Below are 20464 nucleotides of genomic sequence, written 5' to 3' on the forward strand. Positions count from 1 at the left end.
AAAAAAAAGGTAGATAAAACTTCATATTGGATACCTTCACAACCGTGAAATTTTTGTATAGACTAGCTGTGTACATCTACTCACCCTATGGAGCACTCCATCATTGTTTTGCAAATAATACTCTCATTTAGTCAAAATTTAATTAACTGCTTCGATGTAGCGCTTTGCTCTCTGTAACCAACGGAGAAACCAGCGCACCATTTCATCCTCTCTAATCTTTTGCATTTCTTCAGTAGTGTAAATGGCACTAGTATATAAATCTGCATAACAAGCCAAAAAAAAAAGCATTTTCAATCAAGGAGCAGTAGGCAGGATTGTGCGAATACCAAACAGATCTCAGACAGTTGTCAGGGGCCATGTAATGTGATCCATTCCCTAGCCAACCTAACGGCTAATCAGGGAGGCATTTTGAAGGTTCTGGCAGAACTGTAACCAGAGCCTCAGCCTTCAGAGGATGGTGGAGAGAAGAGGAGGAGGTCAGGCCTTGTAGGAAAGCTCAGGAGAGTTTTGTTTAGCTTTGTTCATGAAACATTAGGAAAAGCAACTTCCATTCTGGGTGAAATCCCCGAGATCTGCAAACACGGATTTCTGCATCCCTGAAGGCAACTCCCCTTCTTTTTTGTATTCTAGTTTATTTGAGTTCTTTAAAGAATGCAAGAAAGCACTGTGATTCCGTCTTTGAAATGCTTCAAGTAATTATACTTTTGACAATAATTTGATTAAAACACAGATTTGTAAAATCTGACATCATTTTCTTTCCATCTGCGGTTTGCTAAACTTTGAAGTGCACTACTCATTGCTGTGATGATATGGTTTAGCAACAGCAAAGTTACTTTCTCCTGTACCTCTCTTTGGTGCACTTCAGAAGCGTTTTCTGGACACAGTTTTAAAAATGGCATCTTTGCCTAAAGCAAATGTCTTTTTGACTCGATTCTCCAAAGTTAGGGTATAGCCAGTTATGATGTATCTTTTGATCGGTCACAATAAACTGCTCAACTTGTGCACTAAATAACTTGTCCCCAGTGCTCACAGCTGAAGTTCACTTGAGAGTTCTGCAATACATCTGGAAATGATACGCAAATGGTATAGTATTTCCTTAAGCTGGTATTGTGCTAATCACCAAACCACTGATTGCAGTGGTGATCTGCCCTAAGGATCTGTAGGATCAGAGTTCCATCTGTTTTATTAATTCTCATGGAATCATAGAATCATTTAGGCTGGAAAAGACCTTTAAGATCATCAAGTCCAACTGTATTCTCATTGCTTTATTATTGATATCCAAGTGTGCTTTTCAGGGGAGATGATAATTATATTCACAGTGAATATTAACACCAAAAATGCATGCAAGTGTAAGTTCAGGGTTGGTTTCTTTTTTTTACTAACTTGCATGTGGACTTTATTATTTTCTTGCATACTAATTGATTTTAATCGAGGCAAAAAAGATTTCCTGAATGAGGCCAGGATGTCCTGGCCTGCTGATCTCAGACCTTTTACTCCCTGCCCTATAAAGTATAGAGAGGGAAAAAAACCCCAAGCCCCAAGCAAGCTGCATTATATGAAAACCATGGCCACTGCAAGGAAGGGCATCTCATGGTAAATTAAGAAGTAGAAGCGTAGTAAAATGTGCAGAAGTTCGTGATGTTTTCGGAAACACTGGCTGCTGTTAAATGTTTTATAGTAGCCCTTCTGCACCTGATATCTTTCCATGCCAGTGAGAGAGAAACACGAAGGGAGTAGGATGGGAGATTGGAAATGTCATTTTGACGCACATATTCTCCACCAGGATGCTGCTTTCTTCCCGTGTCCTGGCCCTTAACCCCAGCCCTGCTTTTCCTCCTGTGCTTTCAGCTGACAAACTGCAGGTGCAGGAACATGCCTGGCGAGGGACAATCTTTTCAAGCAGAAAGGGGCAGCTGCACGCACCTTAGCGCCTAGAAGATTTACATCAATTCCGCCATTTCTTTCCATTTGCTTTTTATAAAGCGGGAGAGAGACTCTTGCAGAGCCTCTAGAAACCTAAGCTACATTTAAGAGAGACCTTCAGTACAAATGTAAGGTGACAGACAGATGCTCAGATATGGCAGTAAAGGATGCAGTACAAGTACCGAAACAGTCAGGTTGCCTTTATTAAGCAGTTCGGCAAAGAGGGAAAATTCTGCCTCTGTGGCAAGGGCAAAGAATATAATTAACTAACGGGACTCCTTAGTTTAGCGCCATATTAAATCCATGGTGGGTTTTAAGGTCTGTCCTGAACCCGTGGGAGGGATGGCTTCTAAGCGAGCTGGAATGAGCATCAGCAACTGGAGCGGCAATGCTAGGGAAGGTTACATTATAATTATAATTATATTAAAGAGCGCCCTTGCAACAGCAGGACATTACAGAAAAAAAAGAATAGCTCATCCCTCAGACACCGCAGAAAGCAAACACACACAGGTGTGGGTCTTCCTGCCGTTGTAAACCCTCCTCCTCCCCCCGCTCACCCCGTGCTTTGGGGATTTTCCTCCCTTCCAGCCGCTCCGCCTCGGCCGCGCGCAACACACATCGTCTGGTGACGGAGCCTCTGACAGCATCAGCAGCAAAAGGACGTTTCAGAGCTGGGCAGCAGAACAACCTCTGGGGACCCAGCGAGCTGAGAGAAGACACTGGCTGGTCAGTAAGAAAAATACGCGGTCATGAGAAGGATATGGCAAAATATGTTAAATAAATGATTACGTATTAATGCTCCTGTTTCCTCTGTTTTCAGAAGAAATACACAATTCATTGCAAAATGAAGTATAACACCTGACAAATTAAAATCACTTGCCTGCCTGAAAACGTTGTACTTACTACAGCTACACTTTCACCAGACTGTTTATGACTGAAGAGATAACAAAAAATACAGTATCTTTTCTTTTCAGAAAGATTTAACACAACTTGTCACAAAACCAATATCACTGTTTTCTCTCACGTAAGGCAATCACTTGGCAACAGAATGCAAATAATGACACATGCTTTAATAAGTTACGTGTTAAACTCCAAGGGCTGTCCACAGTACTTGAGGAGTCCCTGAGACTGAGGTCTTGGTGATGAAAAATCCAGATAAACAAGAGGAAACATATACCAGAAGAGACTGCCTGCTTTAAGATAGAAAATTGAAGCTATAAAATGAGAAAAACTGGCACAGTAACTTCAAGGGCAGGAGAAGGACTTGATACTACTTTCTGTAAAAAAAAAGCTTTCTGTAAAACTGAATTACAATTACCTGTGTAGGTTTTTATGAGAGGACTATATCCAGGACTTCTGAGAGCTTCAGGAAATAACAAAAGCTCTGCAGTTTTGGAACAAATTTACAGTCAAGGCGAAATGTTATGATGATACATTTATGGATGCACAGGTGTAGGAACCAGGTAATGGTTCAAATAAAAATCAGAATGATTGAACACCTACAAACTCAATTGATACAAATTAAGACGAATGGAATTTGACAGAATATAAGAGACCTAACAGGCAGGAGACAATATTAAAATCATGGATATACTTAACAGGGTAGAACCTGAGGCAAACCTTGAGTCAACCAGCTACCCACTACCGTGCTCCAGACCTTACAAAGCCATCGCGGATCCTCTACATTAAAGTTTTTCTTCAAGGATGGTCTCCATAGGTTGGATCTCCATCTTACTTGTCAGCTAATTGATTTTTCTTATCAAATATTAATTCTCTTCCTTAAAGCAGTAATGGAAAAAGAGCTCTCCTCCTTCTCTCCTCTGCCTGAGTTGGTCTGGTTCTTGCCCCATAGGTCTTGTGAGTAGATGAGGTTTCTGATACACTGCTGCTTATTCAGTTTTAAATTTTTTGAATCTTCCTACTCCGTTTGTGACGTAAGCCCACACCTCTTCTACTACGTAAAGACTTCTTACTGGATAGAAGATGGAAATAACAACAGACTTCAGGTTCAGTGTTCCCAAACAATTTCTGGATCATAGATTTTTAATCAGTCATGTCTGTTAGTTCCAATTCTCTTCTAGGAAGCTCTGAGCAACAGCAGAGACACCAGCGCTGCTGACGTACAGATTCAGCAGGAAAGTATTTTACCTGGCTATGCTCAGAAAGTTCTTTAACTGACAGGACATCTAAAGTATTTTTATGCCTGCTCCTTTCCTCCCTAAAGACACCGTAAAGGTTCTTCTAGACATGCAGTAACCTGAGTCTGGACAAACATTCATGCCACCATTGCAAATCCCTCACAAGTACATGATCTTACCATCACTAGTCCTATGGACTAATTCTTACTAAGGGCTCGTGAATCAAACACACTTCCAATCTCTACTCCAGATCATTTATGAGCTGGAGCTAAAAGGGGGAAAAAAAAGTAAAATTCAAAAGGTGAATTAATTCTAACACATCAAATTCACATAGCCTGTTAGCCAAAGATTGAAAGGAGGGAGGGGGAAATATTTCATATATATGGAAAATATATATTATCTATTTCCATATATATAACATGGAATATTATGAAATATATATATTTCCATACATACACACACATCATTATGCAGAAAATATTTCTCATATATATATATATATATATGGAAAACAAAACACTTCTGAGAGAGAAAATTGGAAGTGTGTGTCCAGACTCACTATGCAAAAGAATCCAATATCTTCAAGCTATTATTTACATTGCAGGATGCTGATACGTATTTTTCATTTCCATCCCTTTGGCACCACAGAGAATTTTGTCCAGCGTATTAGTATTTTTCATAAGCAATGTGATTGCAGCACAGGTTCCTGAAGTGTGATACAAATACCACTAGTGGCACAAACACGTCTTAGAAGTGCTACAAAGCTTTGTACAGAACGGGAACCTGCTGCTGCCGCCGGCAGTATCGGTACACACTCCCGCCGCTGCTAGTAATGGTTATAGCCTGGCAAGGAACTGAGAATCTGTGGGCTGCAGTACCCTGCACGTATGTATTACTTCCAAGTCTGAAATCTTAGATTCATTCATTGACTTTAAAAAGTAGTGCTGCCGTCGCAGTGTATTGATAGCTGAAAAGGCTCTCCCAGATGCCATTTTAATGATACTGGACAGCAGGCTTCCTTCATGAAGACGTAAATCACAAATGAAATGAGGGGCAGCACTGGTACAAAGAACTGGATCAGGATAGCTTTTGTAAGGAAGTACCTAGACTCAAAATCCAGCTAGTTTCCTGAAAACCTGCAAATCATTAGGAAAGCTCTAACCCTAGTTTTCAAATCAATCACACACACAATTGTGTATGTTTTATACACACAGATACACATATTTTTGTATACACACACATATATATACACACATACACATATATAAAAATGTTATTGTTATCCAGACATTTTTATTTTTGCTAAATGCTTCTATAAAACATTTTTATTTGGCCAAAAGGGTTCCTTTCAGGAGCTCGTTCTTAGTTAGTGTACTGGGTTTAGCTGCGAAAGAGTTTATTTTCTTCATAGCAGCTGATACAGCGCTGTGCTTCAGGCCGGCGAGGAAAACAATGCTGGTAACACAACCATGTTTTAGCTGACCAAAGAGATGTCCCATGCCACGTAGCATCATGTTCAGGGAGAAAGCTGGGCGGGGAGTTTTTTCCAAGGTAACCAACCATTGCTTGGGGGCCAGCTGGGCACCGGTCTGTTGATGGTGAGCAATTGCTTATGCATTGCTTGGTGGGTTTTTCCTTGTTTTTTTTTCCCCTTCACTTATTAAGCTGTCTGTATCTCAGCCCACAAGGCCGTGTGTTTTTATACTCACTTTTGCCCTTCCGATTCTCTCCCCCATCCCACTGGGGAAAGGGAATGAGCAGCTGGGTGGGGGCTCACCTGCTCGTCAGCATCAGCCCACCAAAGCTAGGTAAGGATGACATGGATCAGCAACATGAAGCATCCTCTGCACATAAGGTAATGATGCTGTTTCAGCATTTCCACACCTGCAGCCCAAGGAAGTGAGAAATCATGGAGTAGGATAAAATAAAAAACTTCTACATTGCAGCACAAGCGATGCCTAAAACGACAGCATTTATAAAAATAGACTTTAAGGATGTCTTGTAGTCTGACTCTGTTCACAAGTCAGGTGCTCCTAAAATTGTTAGTTATTGAACTATTTTCAGTACACACCGCTGTTGAAAAACTTTTAATATTGCATTGGCTACCTGAATAAACTTTGTCTTACTGAACATATAACATGAGCACAGAGAACATTTTGCGACGCGTATCCAGGTTGGTCAAGGTTATTTTTTCATCCCGTACCTTTTCCCTGCACTGTGTGTACCTTTGACCCACTGACACAGGAGCGGGAAGAAAATTCTGGATTCCCAAGTCCTGCTGCTTGCTGCGAAGGACAGCCGTGCCACATAGCCTTACCCGTGCATTTATCAATTTCTATTTTAAAATCAGTAAGGCACTGGCCCTCGCTGTTGCTGTTGTGAGCCTTGCCTTATTTGATAGCTCTCTGTGCGTTGTCTGGGTAGAAAATATTCTTCAAACAGGGAGAGCAATATACTTACCCTTTCAATCATATAGGGGGCTTGGGGGGTTTTGTGTTTTGTTTTTGTTTTTTTTCTTCTTCTTTTTTCCTTCTTTTTCTTCTTTTCATTACCAGGACCCTGTGTGGTGACTAGAAACCTCTAATTTATGCTTGGCTGGTTTCTATCTATCTGTTCTTGTGCAGATAGCTTACTAGCTTAAATAACTGCTCTCCTTCCCCGTCTCATACATGAGACACTTCTATTAACCCGTCCTAAAAGACAGGCCTTTTTTTCCCCCAAAACATTGCATTTTTGTCTCCTGCTCGGTTTATGATGCATTACAAACCAGGTCTTCTGTGCTGCTGTTCCCTCGTCAGCTATTCCCCACCTTGTATTTACCCATTTGACTTCTTCCTTTGACGCGTACCAGTTTTAATTTCCTTTACCAAATTTCCTCTTTTTACTGAGGATGAGTCCGCCGCTTTACCACGCTGCTTTTTAAATCCGAGCCTTTCCCTCCAGGGCCCTTCCAACCCTTCCAGCTCTGGCTCAACCCCGCGGGGCCGGCCCCGGCCCCGGCCCCGGCCCCGGCGCCGTTCCGCGGGCCGCCGGCGGCCTCACCCCGCGGCGCGGCGGAGGCCCCCGCGGCGCCAGCCCCGCGTCCCCGCTGCGGGCGGCCCGCGGGCGGGGCTGGGCCCGAGGCGGGGCCGGCCAGCGGCTGCGGCCGGAGGCGGGCGCGGGCTGAGGCATGGCGGTGGCGGCGGAGCGGGGTGAGCGCCGGCGGGGCGGGGGGAGGCGCGGCCCGGGCGCGGGCCCGCAGGCGGCCGTGGGTCGGGCCCCGTCCCTCCGCTGCCTGCGGGGCCGGCACCCCGGGGCCGGCTGGGCCCGCTGCCGAGCCGCAGCTGGGGGCTCGGCGGGGCCCGCGGGAGGGCTGGGCCGCGCAGCGAGGTGAAGGGGGTGGGGTGAGGTGAGGTGAGGTGGGTCCTCTCTGCCCCGCAGCCTCCTACAGGTTCGCGGTGCTGCTCTTCAACTGCCTCCTCACCTTCGGCTCCTACTTCTGCTTCGACATCCCCAGCGTCCTGCAGCAGCAGTTCCAGGGGGTGAGTGCTGGGCCTGCGTCTGGGCCGCGGTCCGGCAGCGGGGCGGGCAAAAAGAGGCAGAGCCAGCAAAACGGAGGCCTTGGTCGCCGGTGGAGTTTCAAAACCTTTTCTTACGGTGTCAGTACAGGAGCCGTGTGCCAGGGTCTTACGCTGCAGATGCCGGGGGTGAGGGGTTATTGCTGGCATGCTTGCTGCGAAGGCGGCGCACGAAGCTGGGACAGGCCTGAGGGGGTTCAGTTCTCGCCCCTGCCTGGAGAACTGGAAATCTAAAACCTGCCCTTGCTCACTGATTGTCAGCTCTCCGACCAAACGGCTGTCTGCTGCGCTGACGAAACTCAGAGTTAGGGCAGCGCTCGCACCACTCTGCACATGGAAGGTACGTAGGATTGACCATTAGTAGCCACACTGGACTGGAAGACTAGCGATGTTGGAGACAGGAGACGAGAAAAGACTTTCAGGGTCTTCAGAGCCAAACCTCCTGATACTGCAGGTATCACGTCATGCGTTTGTTTGCTACCCGAAAGACAGAGCAGTGCCAGGAGATCGCAGGAGGACTCTGTCCTGTAAAAACTAGTCGTATTCTCAAATGTTGTTTGAAAATGTTGTTGTTCAGGGTTCAGACTGATATCCCGGTTGATTTTTGGGGTTTCTCCAGGGGTGCTGGAGTCCCAAAGTTCTTACCAGAATTCCTGAATACCTGAAGAATTCTTACTTGACTCATTTATCTGTCGTCATTGCATTTGTTTCATGTTTTTTGAGATGATTTTACTCATGTGTGCCATCTGCTGGTAGATTAGTATGTGTAGGCTGAGAGTCACTTCCTTTGTCCGCTTCAATAGCAAGGGCAGAAATATATATAGCTTGCATGTAACTTTTTTTTTTGTAAATGCAGTTAATCCATAACATTCAGGCAGTGAACTCCAGGCTAAATTGGGTGCAGTTTGTCACTGCAAACAGGAGTAAAAAGAAAAAAATAGGTCAGTATTTATTCTTGATCTGCACAACTTCTGTAGGTCTGTGGGAGAAGAGTCAGTTATGTATTTATGGACTAAAGGAAAGGTTATGTCATATTTTGTTACCTAGGTAACTTTATAGGGTAGTGAAACCAAGCCATATTTTTCTGTTAGGTACTGTGCAAACAGTGTTTTTATCTGTTGACACTCTCATCATATTTTTACTCTGGCGAATTTAGCCTCTGCCGGCCTTACACGAGTGGTACAGTGGTAGTCGGAGCATCTAAGACCAGTGCTTGCAGTGAAAACACTTTGTCCTAGAGAACTGTTTCCCCGCAGCCTCGGACATTTCTACTGCAGCAGATGTGAGGGGTTTGTGAATATGATGGCTGTATAAAAATCATGTGGTTAAAATCGTGCTTTCCTTGTGCTTATTCGAGATGTTAAGCTTGTGCCTACTGGTGTGGAAGACCTAGCGTCCATTTCCTAATGCACGTAGATTTTTAGTAGTTGGAAGATCTAGGTTTTTTTCCTGATCATATGGTGTTGAGGAGATGTTGCTTTTCAGTAGCAAAACCAACGTTATTAAATCATGCTAGGACTACCAGTTTCCTACTGTTCAGCAAATGCTTTATAGCTGTGAATTAATATGGACTACTGCTAAGTTTCATGTTTACAGACTGCTTAAGACTTTATAGTACGTAATGAAGAGTCAGATCAAGCTAAACTATAGCCAAGAAACTAAGGGATCAAATAAACCTCATGGTGCAGTTCTCCTGGCTTTTCTTTTGGACTGAAATGTGTATAAAAGTGCTGAGCCCCTGCTGCTACTGCCACAGAAAGGGAAAGGGAAGACGTGCCGTGCCGATGGCCGGTCATTTCTCATTTGGCAAGGGCTGGCTTCCTGGGAGAAGACACAAGTCCTCTAATTCCTGGTTGTGGAAGTGGGAACTGAGTAGGAGAAATAGAAATCTAGTAGGCAAGAACTTAACTTAATTTTTAAAGGAATGTGTGGGTTTTCATCTGTGTCTGCTGCCTAACCCAGGCTCTGTGACTTGTTATGCAGAACTTGACCTGCCCCAATGGAACCCATCATAACAGCACCGGTCATAATAGCACGGTAGACTGTGTTGAAGGCTTGGGAATGACACCTGCACAATACAATTTGCTGTACGCCATCTATGCTTGGACGTAAGTCACTTTTCTCTTGCTTGGGCGGGGTGGTTTGCTAGTTGCTTCCCAGCAGCAAGACACAAATGTTTCTGTTCTTGTTTTCTCCTAGAAATGCAGTAGTGGTTATTCTGGCTGGATTCCTGATTGATAAACTAGGAAATCGCTGTAAGTTCTGAGGATCGATTAATTTATTCTTGTACTGAAGTGGGATTTCAGGCTGTTCTTTCAGTGCAAAGGGATGATTAAAGGTTCCACTTCTGTGAGATCACAGAGGGATGGGAGAGGAGGGACAGCTCTGTGTGCGGAGTGCATGATGGTTGGTTGAGCAGCTCCGTGGAGGCAACTGAGACGTTTTCATTCTTTGACCACTGACTTATCTGAATTTACACAGCAGTGCAGTAAATGTGCTTTCCCCTGACACGCATGAAACAGGGAATAGCGTTATCTGGTTTTGACGGGACAAACTGATACAGTGTTCTGGTCCCTTCTCTGACATTTGTTCTGGCGTGCGCCATAATCTAAGACCCAGCAGTCCCAGCAAATGCAGTTGTGCTCTGTCTCCGTATCACAGAGGTAAACATCTCACAGGTGAGGAGACAGAGGCACAGAGGAGGAGATCACTTGCTCCAGGCCATAGTCAGGGCAGAGACTCTGTAGAGTTCAGAGTGCTCTATCAGAAGAGAAGAGTGCTCTATCTGACTTACTCTGCCTCTCTAACCTTCCACCATGATAATATCATCATTATTTTGAGGATACCCAGGTCATTTTATAGAGAGACCAGACTTTACAAAATTAAAATAATGAGGGTAAACTGATGGAAGACCACAGGTTTACTGGCTATTTTGAGGTTGCTCTTTTGCTTTTTGACAAAGAATGCTTTTGTCCTGATCTCAGCATGTCTGTTGAGGTTTGTGTCTTTTTTTTCTGTTCCTCCCTAGTTGGTGTCTTTGTTTTCTCTCTTCTGACTGTGCTGGGATCATCAATCTTTGCTCTAGGCTCACATTTCAAGGGGTCGCCATACCTCCTACCAATGATGCTAACAGGAAGACTGCTCTTTGGCTCTGGGAATGGGTCACTTACTAGTAAGGAATTCACATTCTTAATTACGCCTCACCAGAGGGTCATGATACATTTTTATTTTGCTTCCTAGAGCCTTGTCCTACCAGTCAGCTTCACCTGCTCTGCACCAGGAACCTACGTTGCTAACAGAAGAACACTGCTCCTTGAAGGGTTGCATGGATTTATTGTGTGCTGAAATGTTTAAAAGTCTTCCCCTCTTACAAGTTTGTCCTTCACCCAAGGGTGGGGACTGACATGTGATTGCTATGCCTTTGGGGCTATTTTGCTTGCCTTATTTGAGGGATAAGTTCACCTCCCATGTCCCAGCATGATTTAGTACTTTTTAAAATGGACTGTGAAGTTGACATGTGCTACCTCCACTTGGGATGCGTAGTGGTCTCTTACCCCAGCTCAAGCACTCGAGCTTGAGGGGCTGTGTTTGTTGCTTCTGTGCAATGCTCTTGGCCAAGTCTGTCTGTTCAAGAGAGAATTTTTGTCTTCTCCAAGTTGTGCAGAATCGTATCACAGCCTTCTGGTTCAAGGGGAAGGAACTGGCACTGGCATTTGGGCTGACTCTGTCTTTCTCCCGTCTTGGGAGTGTCCTCAACTTCTTCTTCACCCAGCAGTTTGAGGTAAAATTTGGAATGCAGTGGACGCTCTGGGGAGGTGAGTTTCTTTGGTGCTGTGGCCTTCTGTTTTCTAGACCTGAGGCTAGCCTGTTTCATCCAGTTATGAAAAGTACCTGAAAAAGATAGTCAAGTTAGCAGAAGGAGACATTATTTTCCAGTTTTTCCTGTTGCTTTCTGTGTGCAATGGAGTGGTGTTTTCTTCGTTGATGCCTGAAAACCCTCTCTAAATCTGTAGTGTCAGCCTGACAGTTTTGTCTGCAATTTTTTCTCTTGAGATACTTCAATATCTGCAGTCACAGGTAGTCAGTACTTAATACAGGTTTACTCCCATGGAATGGAAACTTCAGAGTGATACAAAAGAGGAATCTAATGTGTTTGTTCTTCTGTATTTTAGCTAGCAGAACATGCTGGTTCTGTAGTAGTATCTGAATTGGTCTCAGCGTAAGATGCCTTGCATGTGGACTGATCAAAACTGTAGGTTTAAATTCTGAGAAGCAGAATCTGAATTACATGTTTCTTAGTGTGAATCTGTTCTAGGGCTCATATCTTTAGAAGATTTGAGTTTCTGTCCTCTCTTTGGTGCAGTGAGATGGGATCTGTCCCTAGTGGAAGGGATGATCTGTTTCACAGTGCAGTTAAGCACTCAGGTGCTCTGGTGTGCTGGAACGGTAATGTTAGGGAGACCTGCCTCAGGGCATCCTTGTGCACAAAGATTCAGTGATTATGGGAAAGTGTTATTTCCCAAACAACAGAACAGTATGGGCCATCACCCGTGGAAAAGAGGATGCATAGGTGAGGTAACTCTCCTGCAGAAATTGAAACCCCTTGCTCTCCTCTGATTCCAGCTCTAAGAGGAGAAACTGGGATGGGCATGGTGTGTTGCATCCCACCTAACACTATTCGTTTTGAGCTCAAGCAGCATTTGCAAGCACAGCACAGCGACTTCAGTAGCCCGTGAAGGGATAAATACATCAGACAAAGTGTGTGTGCATCACAGAGATTGTTTTGGCTCTTTGGAAAACGAAACAGACACAGATCTCTTTTTGAGAGAAGGATGTCTGCAGCAGATGCCCGTTGCCAAACTTGCTTCTGGCATACCCAGCATGATCTGACTCGCTTCTCTGGAGCTGAGTGTGCTAACAGGCCAGAATGCTGTAGTAACGGCAGTAGGTCACATAAATGAAGAGGTGTAACTTGGCTTCCAGCGCCGGTCCGTGTGCGATACCTCTCCTGCTCACGGGACCATGGAAGTTTCTTAATGTCTGGCTTGTTTTAACCTTGGGTTTGTTATGCGCAGGCCTGCTGCAGTTTAGGAGGCATTCTGGCCATAGTCCAACAAAGTGGCTGTCTTTAGGGATGGGTGGGCTTTAGCTTCACTGGCCTCAGGCAATTCTGCAGAGCGTTGGAAGCTTAGTGGACAAAGAGCTCAAGGCCTCTGACAGGTGGTCAGTGGTAAATGGTCCCACTATATGGCTGCAGTAGGGAAGGCTGTTAATGTTAAGAGAAGCCAGGAGCAGGACTCACAGAGAATTCTGCGTGTTACATGCAGTTGGTTTTGTCATTCAGCTCTCTCCACACTGAGGAATTTCTAACACCTCTTGTGTCTTTTCCAGGTACCCTGCTCTGCATGCTTGGGTTTGTTTCAGCCCTCACAGTCAGCGTGCTAGATAAAGTGGGCATGAAGCAACTGGGCTTGGATGGGGTTATCCAGCAAGAATCCAAAAAGGTGGTATGTGGTGCACAAACAGCTTTTCCATCTCAATCTTGAAAGCCTGGGATGCATGAGCACTGCTTTTGCAGTGCAGGGAAGCCTGCAGTAGTAAGAGCTGGTCCTGGCCAGAAGAGGGCATTAACGCCACTTGGTTAAATCTTGCAGACTAGTTCTTCAGGTACATCTGAGGATATTGCATCTGCAAGCCACCAAAGTCTAAATTTTCTGTTTCGAGCAGAATGTATTTGCAGCCTTCCTGAATTAGCACTCTGAGCGGCATTACTTTTCTGAGCCAGTTACTTCTTGACTGTAGGTGGCTCAGAGGAAGATTTTGTGCATAAAACTAGATAGTAGCCTCTCTCTGGAGCAGCTTTCTAGCTCACAGGATCCGTGATATAAAATAGCTAATCTGGTCAGTACTGAACTATCTGTTGCCAGCCCTTACCTTCCATTCCTCCTTGCATTCTTCTGCCAGGAACAAGCTTTACAGGCAATAGGTTGCAGTTTTTATGGCACTTAAATCTATTAGACAGCTTCCTTCTCATGACAGTGTTCTTACTGATTTCTGTATCTCAGTGTTGTGACTCCTGTTTATCATTTCACTTAAGGTTTTGCAGTAGGCTCTTAATAGAGCCCGCTTAGAATAGCCTTTTGCAGCCATAACCTTTATAAAAATAATAAGAAAACCTTTTTTTTCTTTACTGAATAGTGGAAGGAAGGAATGCTTTGGAGACAGCACATGCCAAATTTTGCTTAGAGGTACATCAGCAGCTCCTTTTTACCTGCTGTTACTTCTTAAATTTTTTGTGACCTTCAATGGCTTGCAGAAAGTGACGTTAGTGTGAAGCTGAAGACTATTTCCTGGTGAGTGAGGGCACATCTTATCTTTGCAGCGCATTCAGGACATCCGGCGACTTCCCCTTCGCTACTGGCTCCTGGTCCTCACCATCATGTTCTTCTACAATGGAGTCTTCCCCTTTGTGGCAGACGCCAGGTATTGCTCTATGGCTGGAGTCCCACTGACTGATACAAGCCCACCAGAGCCCTGCAGGCCCTCGATTTTTAGTTGACTGGGAAATATGGGGGTAATATGCTTGTTTCTTCCACTCATGAAACACAGAGAAACATGTCTTTAACACCTAGTTAAAGAGTATGAGGGTTCTTTGGCCTTTCTTTCCCTTCAAAGGTGAGGGAGGCTTCTGAAGGAAAGCAAAAATAACTTAAAGGGAAATGATTCATCCAATATTTAAAGCCTGGAACGCTGCTAAAGGAGGATCAGAAGGATTTGGGAGAAGGCGAAGAAATACTTTATCTACAAAATAGCCCATAGACATTTCACCTTCGTGATAGTCCAACAAAGTGGCTGTCTTTTGAGCTGGGTGGGGCGTTAGCTTCACAGGCCTGGGGCAGTTCTGTCCTGCAGTTCCTGCACGTTGTCTGCTATGTTTGCAACAAAGCTAAGCTTGCAGCAGCCTGGGTTTGTAAGTGAGGAAGCCTTTGCATCCCAGTGCAAGGCGTGCAGACTTCCTTTTTTATGCCTTCATTTGCTTAAAACAAAGAAGCAACCTGCCTGACTAAATTGGGACTCCTGCTTCTGTCCTGTGGCTCTGCCACAGACTTGTCATTTTGCTGCTTTTTTGCTGTTTATGGATGATGCGACTTCTATCACATAATGAGTATGAACTTTTATATTAGCAAAGGCCTGCAGTAAAAAGAAGAAATTATTTTGGTAGTATTTCATTAGGGATGTATAGTAAGCCACTGTGAAATCAGGAGTGAAGAAATGTCATTAACATTGTCGTTACAAATGTACAAGTGACCTCTTATTAGTAAAATAAAGACCTTCAAGATGGCAAGGATCATCAAGGCCTTGATGAGATGGGCTTTCTATCAGTTGCCCTCTCATTTTAACTGAAGACAGTGTCTGTTGATCACACAGAATCCTCATTTCTGCAATTCTGCCTCCCTGCAGAATTTTTTTTTGCTCCCTGTGGAGGAAAAGTTCAGGCACAAAGGGTCACGTTTCACACATCTTTTCTGGCAAAAAATGCTATGCTGCTTCCCAGTCGGAAAAATAATAGTCCCAAGGACACTGCTCTTTGGCGAATTCTGTTGCAGTAAATCGTCAGGGAACAGTGTCTTGTTTCATACTTTGCTGACAGCACAGGCTATAAAGGCTCATTATTACTAATGGTAAGTAGCCATGCAAGTAGCCAAACCAGGTTTAAGTAGCCACAAGATCTCTAAATAAACTAGTCTTTCTAAGCTGTTAAAACTATATGACTGTAAATTCTGTAAAGAAGTTGAGTAAGTTTTAATGCCATTTTTGCGTGTCCCTAACAAAGGTGAAAGGCTGACTTCTGACAATGAAAACAAAACTTGGTTTGTGTGTTTTCTGCTTTAACCAGAAGTCTCTTTGAAGATGCCAAGGGGGAATTCCTAGTACTTTTAAAATGCAGGTGTTCAATTTAAATGCTGATCTTTGCTGCCGGATTATTTTAAAATATTTTTCCTGCCCCTCGGCGTTCCCACCCTTGAATTGATAATGCTTTCTGCCTCTTCAAAGAGAATGTAAAAAAATCCATCCATATGTTTTGGATAGGTGACGGCAAATTGCTGCTTGTGAGCTGTGCTAATATAATGAATATATGCCCAACTTTAACCTGCAGTTTTACTCTGCACTTGCAGAAGCGTCTTGAAAGTGTCCATTTAAGCTACCAGCTTCTCTATGGTGTGCACCAATTAAAAAGAAAATAAAACAACAAAGGCTTGGCACTACAAAGCAGATGGAATCAAACTCGTTTACAAGTCCTCTCATTAAAACTCTTCCTGTCCATATGTTTGTGCTCAGACTTACTTTCTGTCAAAATAACCAGATCAAGAATCCTAATTATGTAATTTTTCTCCCCTTCATTTTATTTTTAGCAAGTTTATCCAGGACAAATATTCTGGTTACAGTCAGCAGGCAGCTGCTTATATTGCTGGGGCAGTGTACGACAGCTCCCTTGTTCTCTCTGCAGCAGTTGGCATATTAATTGTGAGTACCCCAAACCAGAAGTGTTTGCTGATAACTTTTTCCTAATTTTTTGAAATGTCTTTGTTACAACCCCCTCAACCAGAATTTAGCCTGTTGTTGCTGAACAGGCAGTCCTTTAATTCCTTGCAAACTGCAAGATGCACTTCCATCTGAATTAAATTACAAGAAGTAATGTTAACCTGTTTTTCCCTCTGGCCCTTAATTGTGCTATGATAGCATCAAACCATGGCAAACGGCTCTATGTTTTGAGAAGTCTGAGACTGGAACAGAAAGGATCAGGATAAGCTTTGCAAGTAGATGGGAAAGGACAACCTGCGTGTAATCAGTCCCTGTTTTGTAAACTCTTCCTTTCCTTATTTCCATAATTGTCAGGACATAATGGTGTGTTTTCCATTCCCCTTTATTAAAGCCTGCCATTTCACATGAATACTGGACACTGCTTCTCTGACAAGTGTTTCAGTCTCGGCTCAGGCGTATGCAAGAGGAACTAGTGATAGCTAGTCTGCTACGATACCGACAACTAGGAAATGAGATGTTACTGCCACTCATGCCAGCCCACTTTGCGCAGCCGCTGGTATCACTAGGATCTGTGGGAAGCAAGGATCCCTGGTCAGAGGCCTTCTGTTTGTTTCCTTTACCAGGACTACGTTGGACTGAGAGGCGTCTTTGCTGTTGGCTGTGCTGCATTGACTCTGCCAGTCTTCGCTCTCCTGGCATTTACGTTTGTTCCTCCGTTAGTCTCTACCATATGGTTGGGGATTACTTACTCCTTTGCTGCTGTAAGTTCACAACCCACTGCTGTAGTTGAGCGTTTTGTGGCTGTGCTCCTTCTACATCCTGGATGGCATGTGTCTCTGCCCTTCGTCCTGATGGGCAGGTTTGGCAGCCACAGTTTGAGTCTGGCTCCCCGATCCTGAAGACTGCGGTTAGTAACAACTAACCCCAAAGGATCAATACGGAGCAAAACGCAAAGCAGAGTCAGGGACCATTTGATATAGCGTGAAGCATGCATCTGTCTATGCTTTTCTTAGTGCTTTTTTACCGTGAATGTAAATCTCCTTTAGCTCTTATGAGCTAAATCATCAGGTCTAACTCCCATTCCGAAATCTGGAGTCACGTTATTCCAGTTTCAAATAACATGTTGTCTGTGCTGTCTCAAGCTGCTTGAAAAGGATGGGGAACAGTCTAGAACCAGCCAATAGGCTGGGAGGGATAAACACCAGATTTTTTGAAGAGAAAGTATAAATGTTGATTTAGTGGGAATAACTCCTTTTTAAACCAATAACGATCTAACACCTTTAAATAAGGCTTTGAGTTAATTCCTCTTCTCATTGCTCCTACCAGGCTAGTATGTGGCCATCCATACCTCTTGTGGTCCCCCAAGCAACTTTAGGGACAGCTATGGGGCTTGCAACTTCTGTGCAGATGATTGGCGTCGGCCTTTCGAATCTGATCGTTGGACACATTCTAGGAACAAAGTCCAGGTGAGAATGCTTTTTTCCCCCACGCAGACATCAACACTGCTTTAGTGGAGCGGTGTGAACAGTGTCTTTGCAACCTGATGCTGCAAGGAACTGTAAAGGTGCCTTAAACACCTTCAAATGACTAGTTGTTCTATCCTGTTTTGGCTTTTTCTAGTGAATTAAAGATCCCCCTGTGGCGCTGGCAACAGATGATGATCTTTATGTTGGCAAACACTATTGCATGCATTGTTGCCTCCGTTAGCCTCAATGTTGTGGACAAGAAACAGGTAAGTGTGATAAAAGGTGAAGAATAGCCTTGCATCACCGAGTTGCTTTTATTGATGTAATAGCTGTTCGGTGTGTATATAAATAATTCCCTCGACATAAAAATGGGCCTGCCTAAAAAGAGAACTATCTGCTAAAATATTGATGCAGTGCATAGCACTCTTACCTAGTATCAAGCGATTGGCAGCTGTATTTTTTTGCAAGAAGGTGAGGGGAAGGGCCAGGACACAGCTGTAGCAATATATGTGTACAGGAAGAACAGTATCCTTTTTGTCCCTAATCGATTCTTTGAATTTCTAGGGTGGGACACTGAACAGAACAAGAAAAGGAGCACCTGTGGAGCAGGAGGAGAGAGTCCCTGCAGATGCAGCACCGCTCCTTGATGATGAAACAGGAAACGAAGGCTCTGTCAGCTGAACCTTTGCAGCGTGAGAACAGTGATGGCTGCCAGACACAGCACTGATCACTTCTGTTAGAAAGTGGATTTTTACCTGAAGGGAATTGGGTACAGAAAGGGAATGTTTCCACTTCCTTATGCCTGGCACACCAGTGAAGGGTGTCTGCTGTATGGTTCTTAGGCATTCTCTAACATACAGAAACCTGCATGGGACACTTTAAGAACTACACTGCAGTAAGTGAAACTAACCTAGCTGAAGCTTGTTCATAAGTCATTGGATAGTTGCTTTTCACTCTTGCATCAAAACTGCCTGCATAAGGTGCGCCTGCCTGGTCTACCACTGTTTCTCCATCACAAGAATCCCGTACATCAGCACTTGCTAATCCACATACCTTGGTAGGCCTGCTGTTTCAGTTACTGCTCTAGATTAGCATGCATCTTTCACAAATTACATATCCATGCAAGTGACACCATCATATTCTTTAGGCAGGAGACTGAATTAACGAAATCGATTACCTTTTGCACACAAGCCTAGCTTAGTTGCTTATTGCCTTGCTGGAAATGCTTCCGTAAGCTATGCCTGCGCATTTGCCTTCAAAAGCATAAAAGGTTTTGATCTGAAATTCTGTCCTTTAAACTAGGGTGTTCTTACTCATGAATGCTAGAGGCTTATTTTACTCAGCTAACTACGCTTTTCACTATGCAAAATGCTCACAAACACTCACACAGTGTTTACAAAAGCACAAAGGATGCTTTAAGAATTAAGTAAACTTTAACATAGCCAAGTACAAGGAATGATGAAGTGAATGACTTATGTAAATTATTACAGATTCTTAAGAGGAAGAGCAGCTTTGCTCAAGTTGCATTTAATATAAACGCTAGTAGATTGAAAGCATTTAGGCACTGACAGCATCCAGTAGTCACATTTTAAGTAGATGTCACAGAAGACAAATCCACCCATCAAAGTTTTCGTAAACTGATTTACTGAAGAGAATGTGTTCAGAGAGCAAAGTCTTCTAAGTTACACTGTAAATTCATTTCACACCACAGACAATGAAAGGATTTCCCTGTTGGAGGCTGGTGCAGCAGAAATTGGGGGGTGGGGCGAGAAGTCAGAGAACTGCAAAATCACAGACTCCTTTAGTTCGGCAGGGACCTCCTGAGATCATCTAGTCCAACACCCCCTGCTCAGGCAGGGTCAGCCGGAGCAGGTTGCCCAGGACCGTGTCCGGTCAGAGTTTGAGCATCTCCGCAGACGGAGACTCTGCAACCTCTCTGGGCGACCTGTCCCAGCGTTTGACCGCTCTCAGTAAAAAAGCGCTTCCTTGTGTTCAGGTGGAATTTCATGTGGTTTAACTTGTGCCCATTGCCTCTTGTCCAGAGAAGAGTCTGGCTCCCTCGTCCTCACTCCCTCCCAGCAGGTACTTAAACACACGGATGAGATCTCCCTGAGCCATCTCTTCTCCAGGCTGAACGGCCCCAGCTCTCTCGGCCTCTCCTCCTATGAAAGATGCTCCAGTCCATTTACACCTCTGTGGCCCATCGCTGTGCTGCCTCCTTAAGTCACATCTCTCTCGTACTAGGGAGCCCAAAATCGGACTCAGTACTCCGTGTGAGGCCTTACCAGTGTTTTCACTCAGCTGGGAAACTGGACTCCTGCTAGACTGTGGCTTTAAGTACATCCCTCAGCGTTCAGTCACTGTACGGAAGTGCAGAAATCCTGCAGTCGCATTTTTTCATAGTGGAAAAATCCCATGGTGAATTTCCAAATGCGATTATGAAAAACCACATGTAGCAGTACTATACACTCATGTTGGAGGCTTGTGTTCAGAAGAAAGTATGTGTTCAGCAGAGCTGATTTTTTGTGTCAATACTACCAACATCTGGCTTAAAAGCAGTGACTTCAGCCTGGCTGGCAAGAAGTCATCAGTTTTCTCAGCTGCAGCTAAACTCAATGGGGTTGGTCCTGTAATGAGTGCTGGGATCCCCACTGAAAGTCCTGTACTTGGTTCTTCACGGAAGAAGCTCAAAAGCCAGCCATTCCTGTTTGCCATCCATAATCTACTTCTGAGTTACCAGAAAAGAAACTTTACTCTTCTGTTTTGAAGAAGAGTTGTGACATACTTCCCCTAAAATCTGCTTAACGGTCTGGTTAACAAGGTTCATGACGACGTA

At 44.2% G+C, this 20464-nt stretch overlaps 1 protein-coding gene across 5 annotated transcripts; it reads left to right on the forward strand.

Annotated features, from left to right (window-relative positions):
• The first annotated feature begins 7180 nt into the window (after positions 1-7180).
• Positions 7181-20357, forward strand: LOC142089343 (lysosomal dipeptide transporter MFSD1-like). Of its 5 annotated transcripts, XM_075165717.1 has the most exons (14): positions 7199-7252; positions 7482-7582; positions 7710-7958; positions 9602-9726; positions 9818-9873; positions 10647-10790; positions 11275-11433; positions 13010-13125; positions 14001-14101; positions 16033-16144; positions 16786-16923; positions 17489-17628; positions 17783-17894; positions 18193-20357. In XM_075165717.1, the coding sequence occupies exons 3-14, from the start codon at positions 7767-7769 to the stop codon at positions 18307-18309; spliced, it is 1512 nt and encodes a 503-aa protein (XP_075021818.1). In that variant the 5' UTR covers positions 7199-7252; positions 7482-7582; positions 7710-7766; the 3' UTR covers positions 18310-20357. The 5 variants fall into 5 exon arrangements, with proteins under 5 accessions (XP_075021819.1, XP_075021820.1, XP_075021818.1 ...); XM_075165718.1 differs by lacking the exon at positions 7710-7958 and having other exon boundaries at positions 7181-7252; XM_075165719.1 differs by lacking the exon at positions 7710-7958 and having other exon boundaries at positions 7196-7252; positions 13010-13122.
• Positions 20358-20464: the final 107 nt, after the last annotated feature.

This window comes from Calonectris borealis, chromosome 16, assembly GCF_964195595.1.
Source record: "Calonectris borealis chromosome 16, bCalBor7.hap1.2, whole genome shotgun sequence".
NCBI lineage: Eukaryota > Metazoa > Chordata > Aves > Procellariiformes > Procellariidae > Calonectris > Calonectris borealis.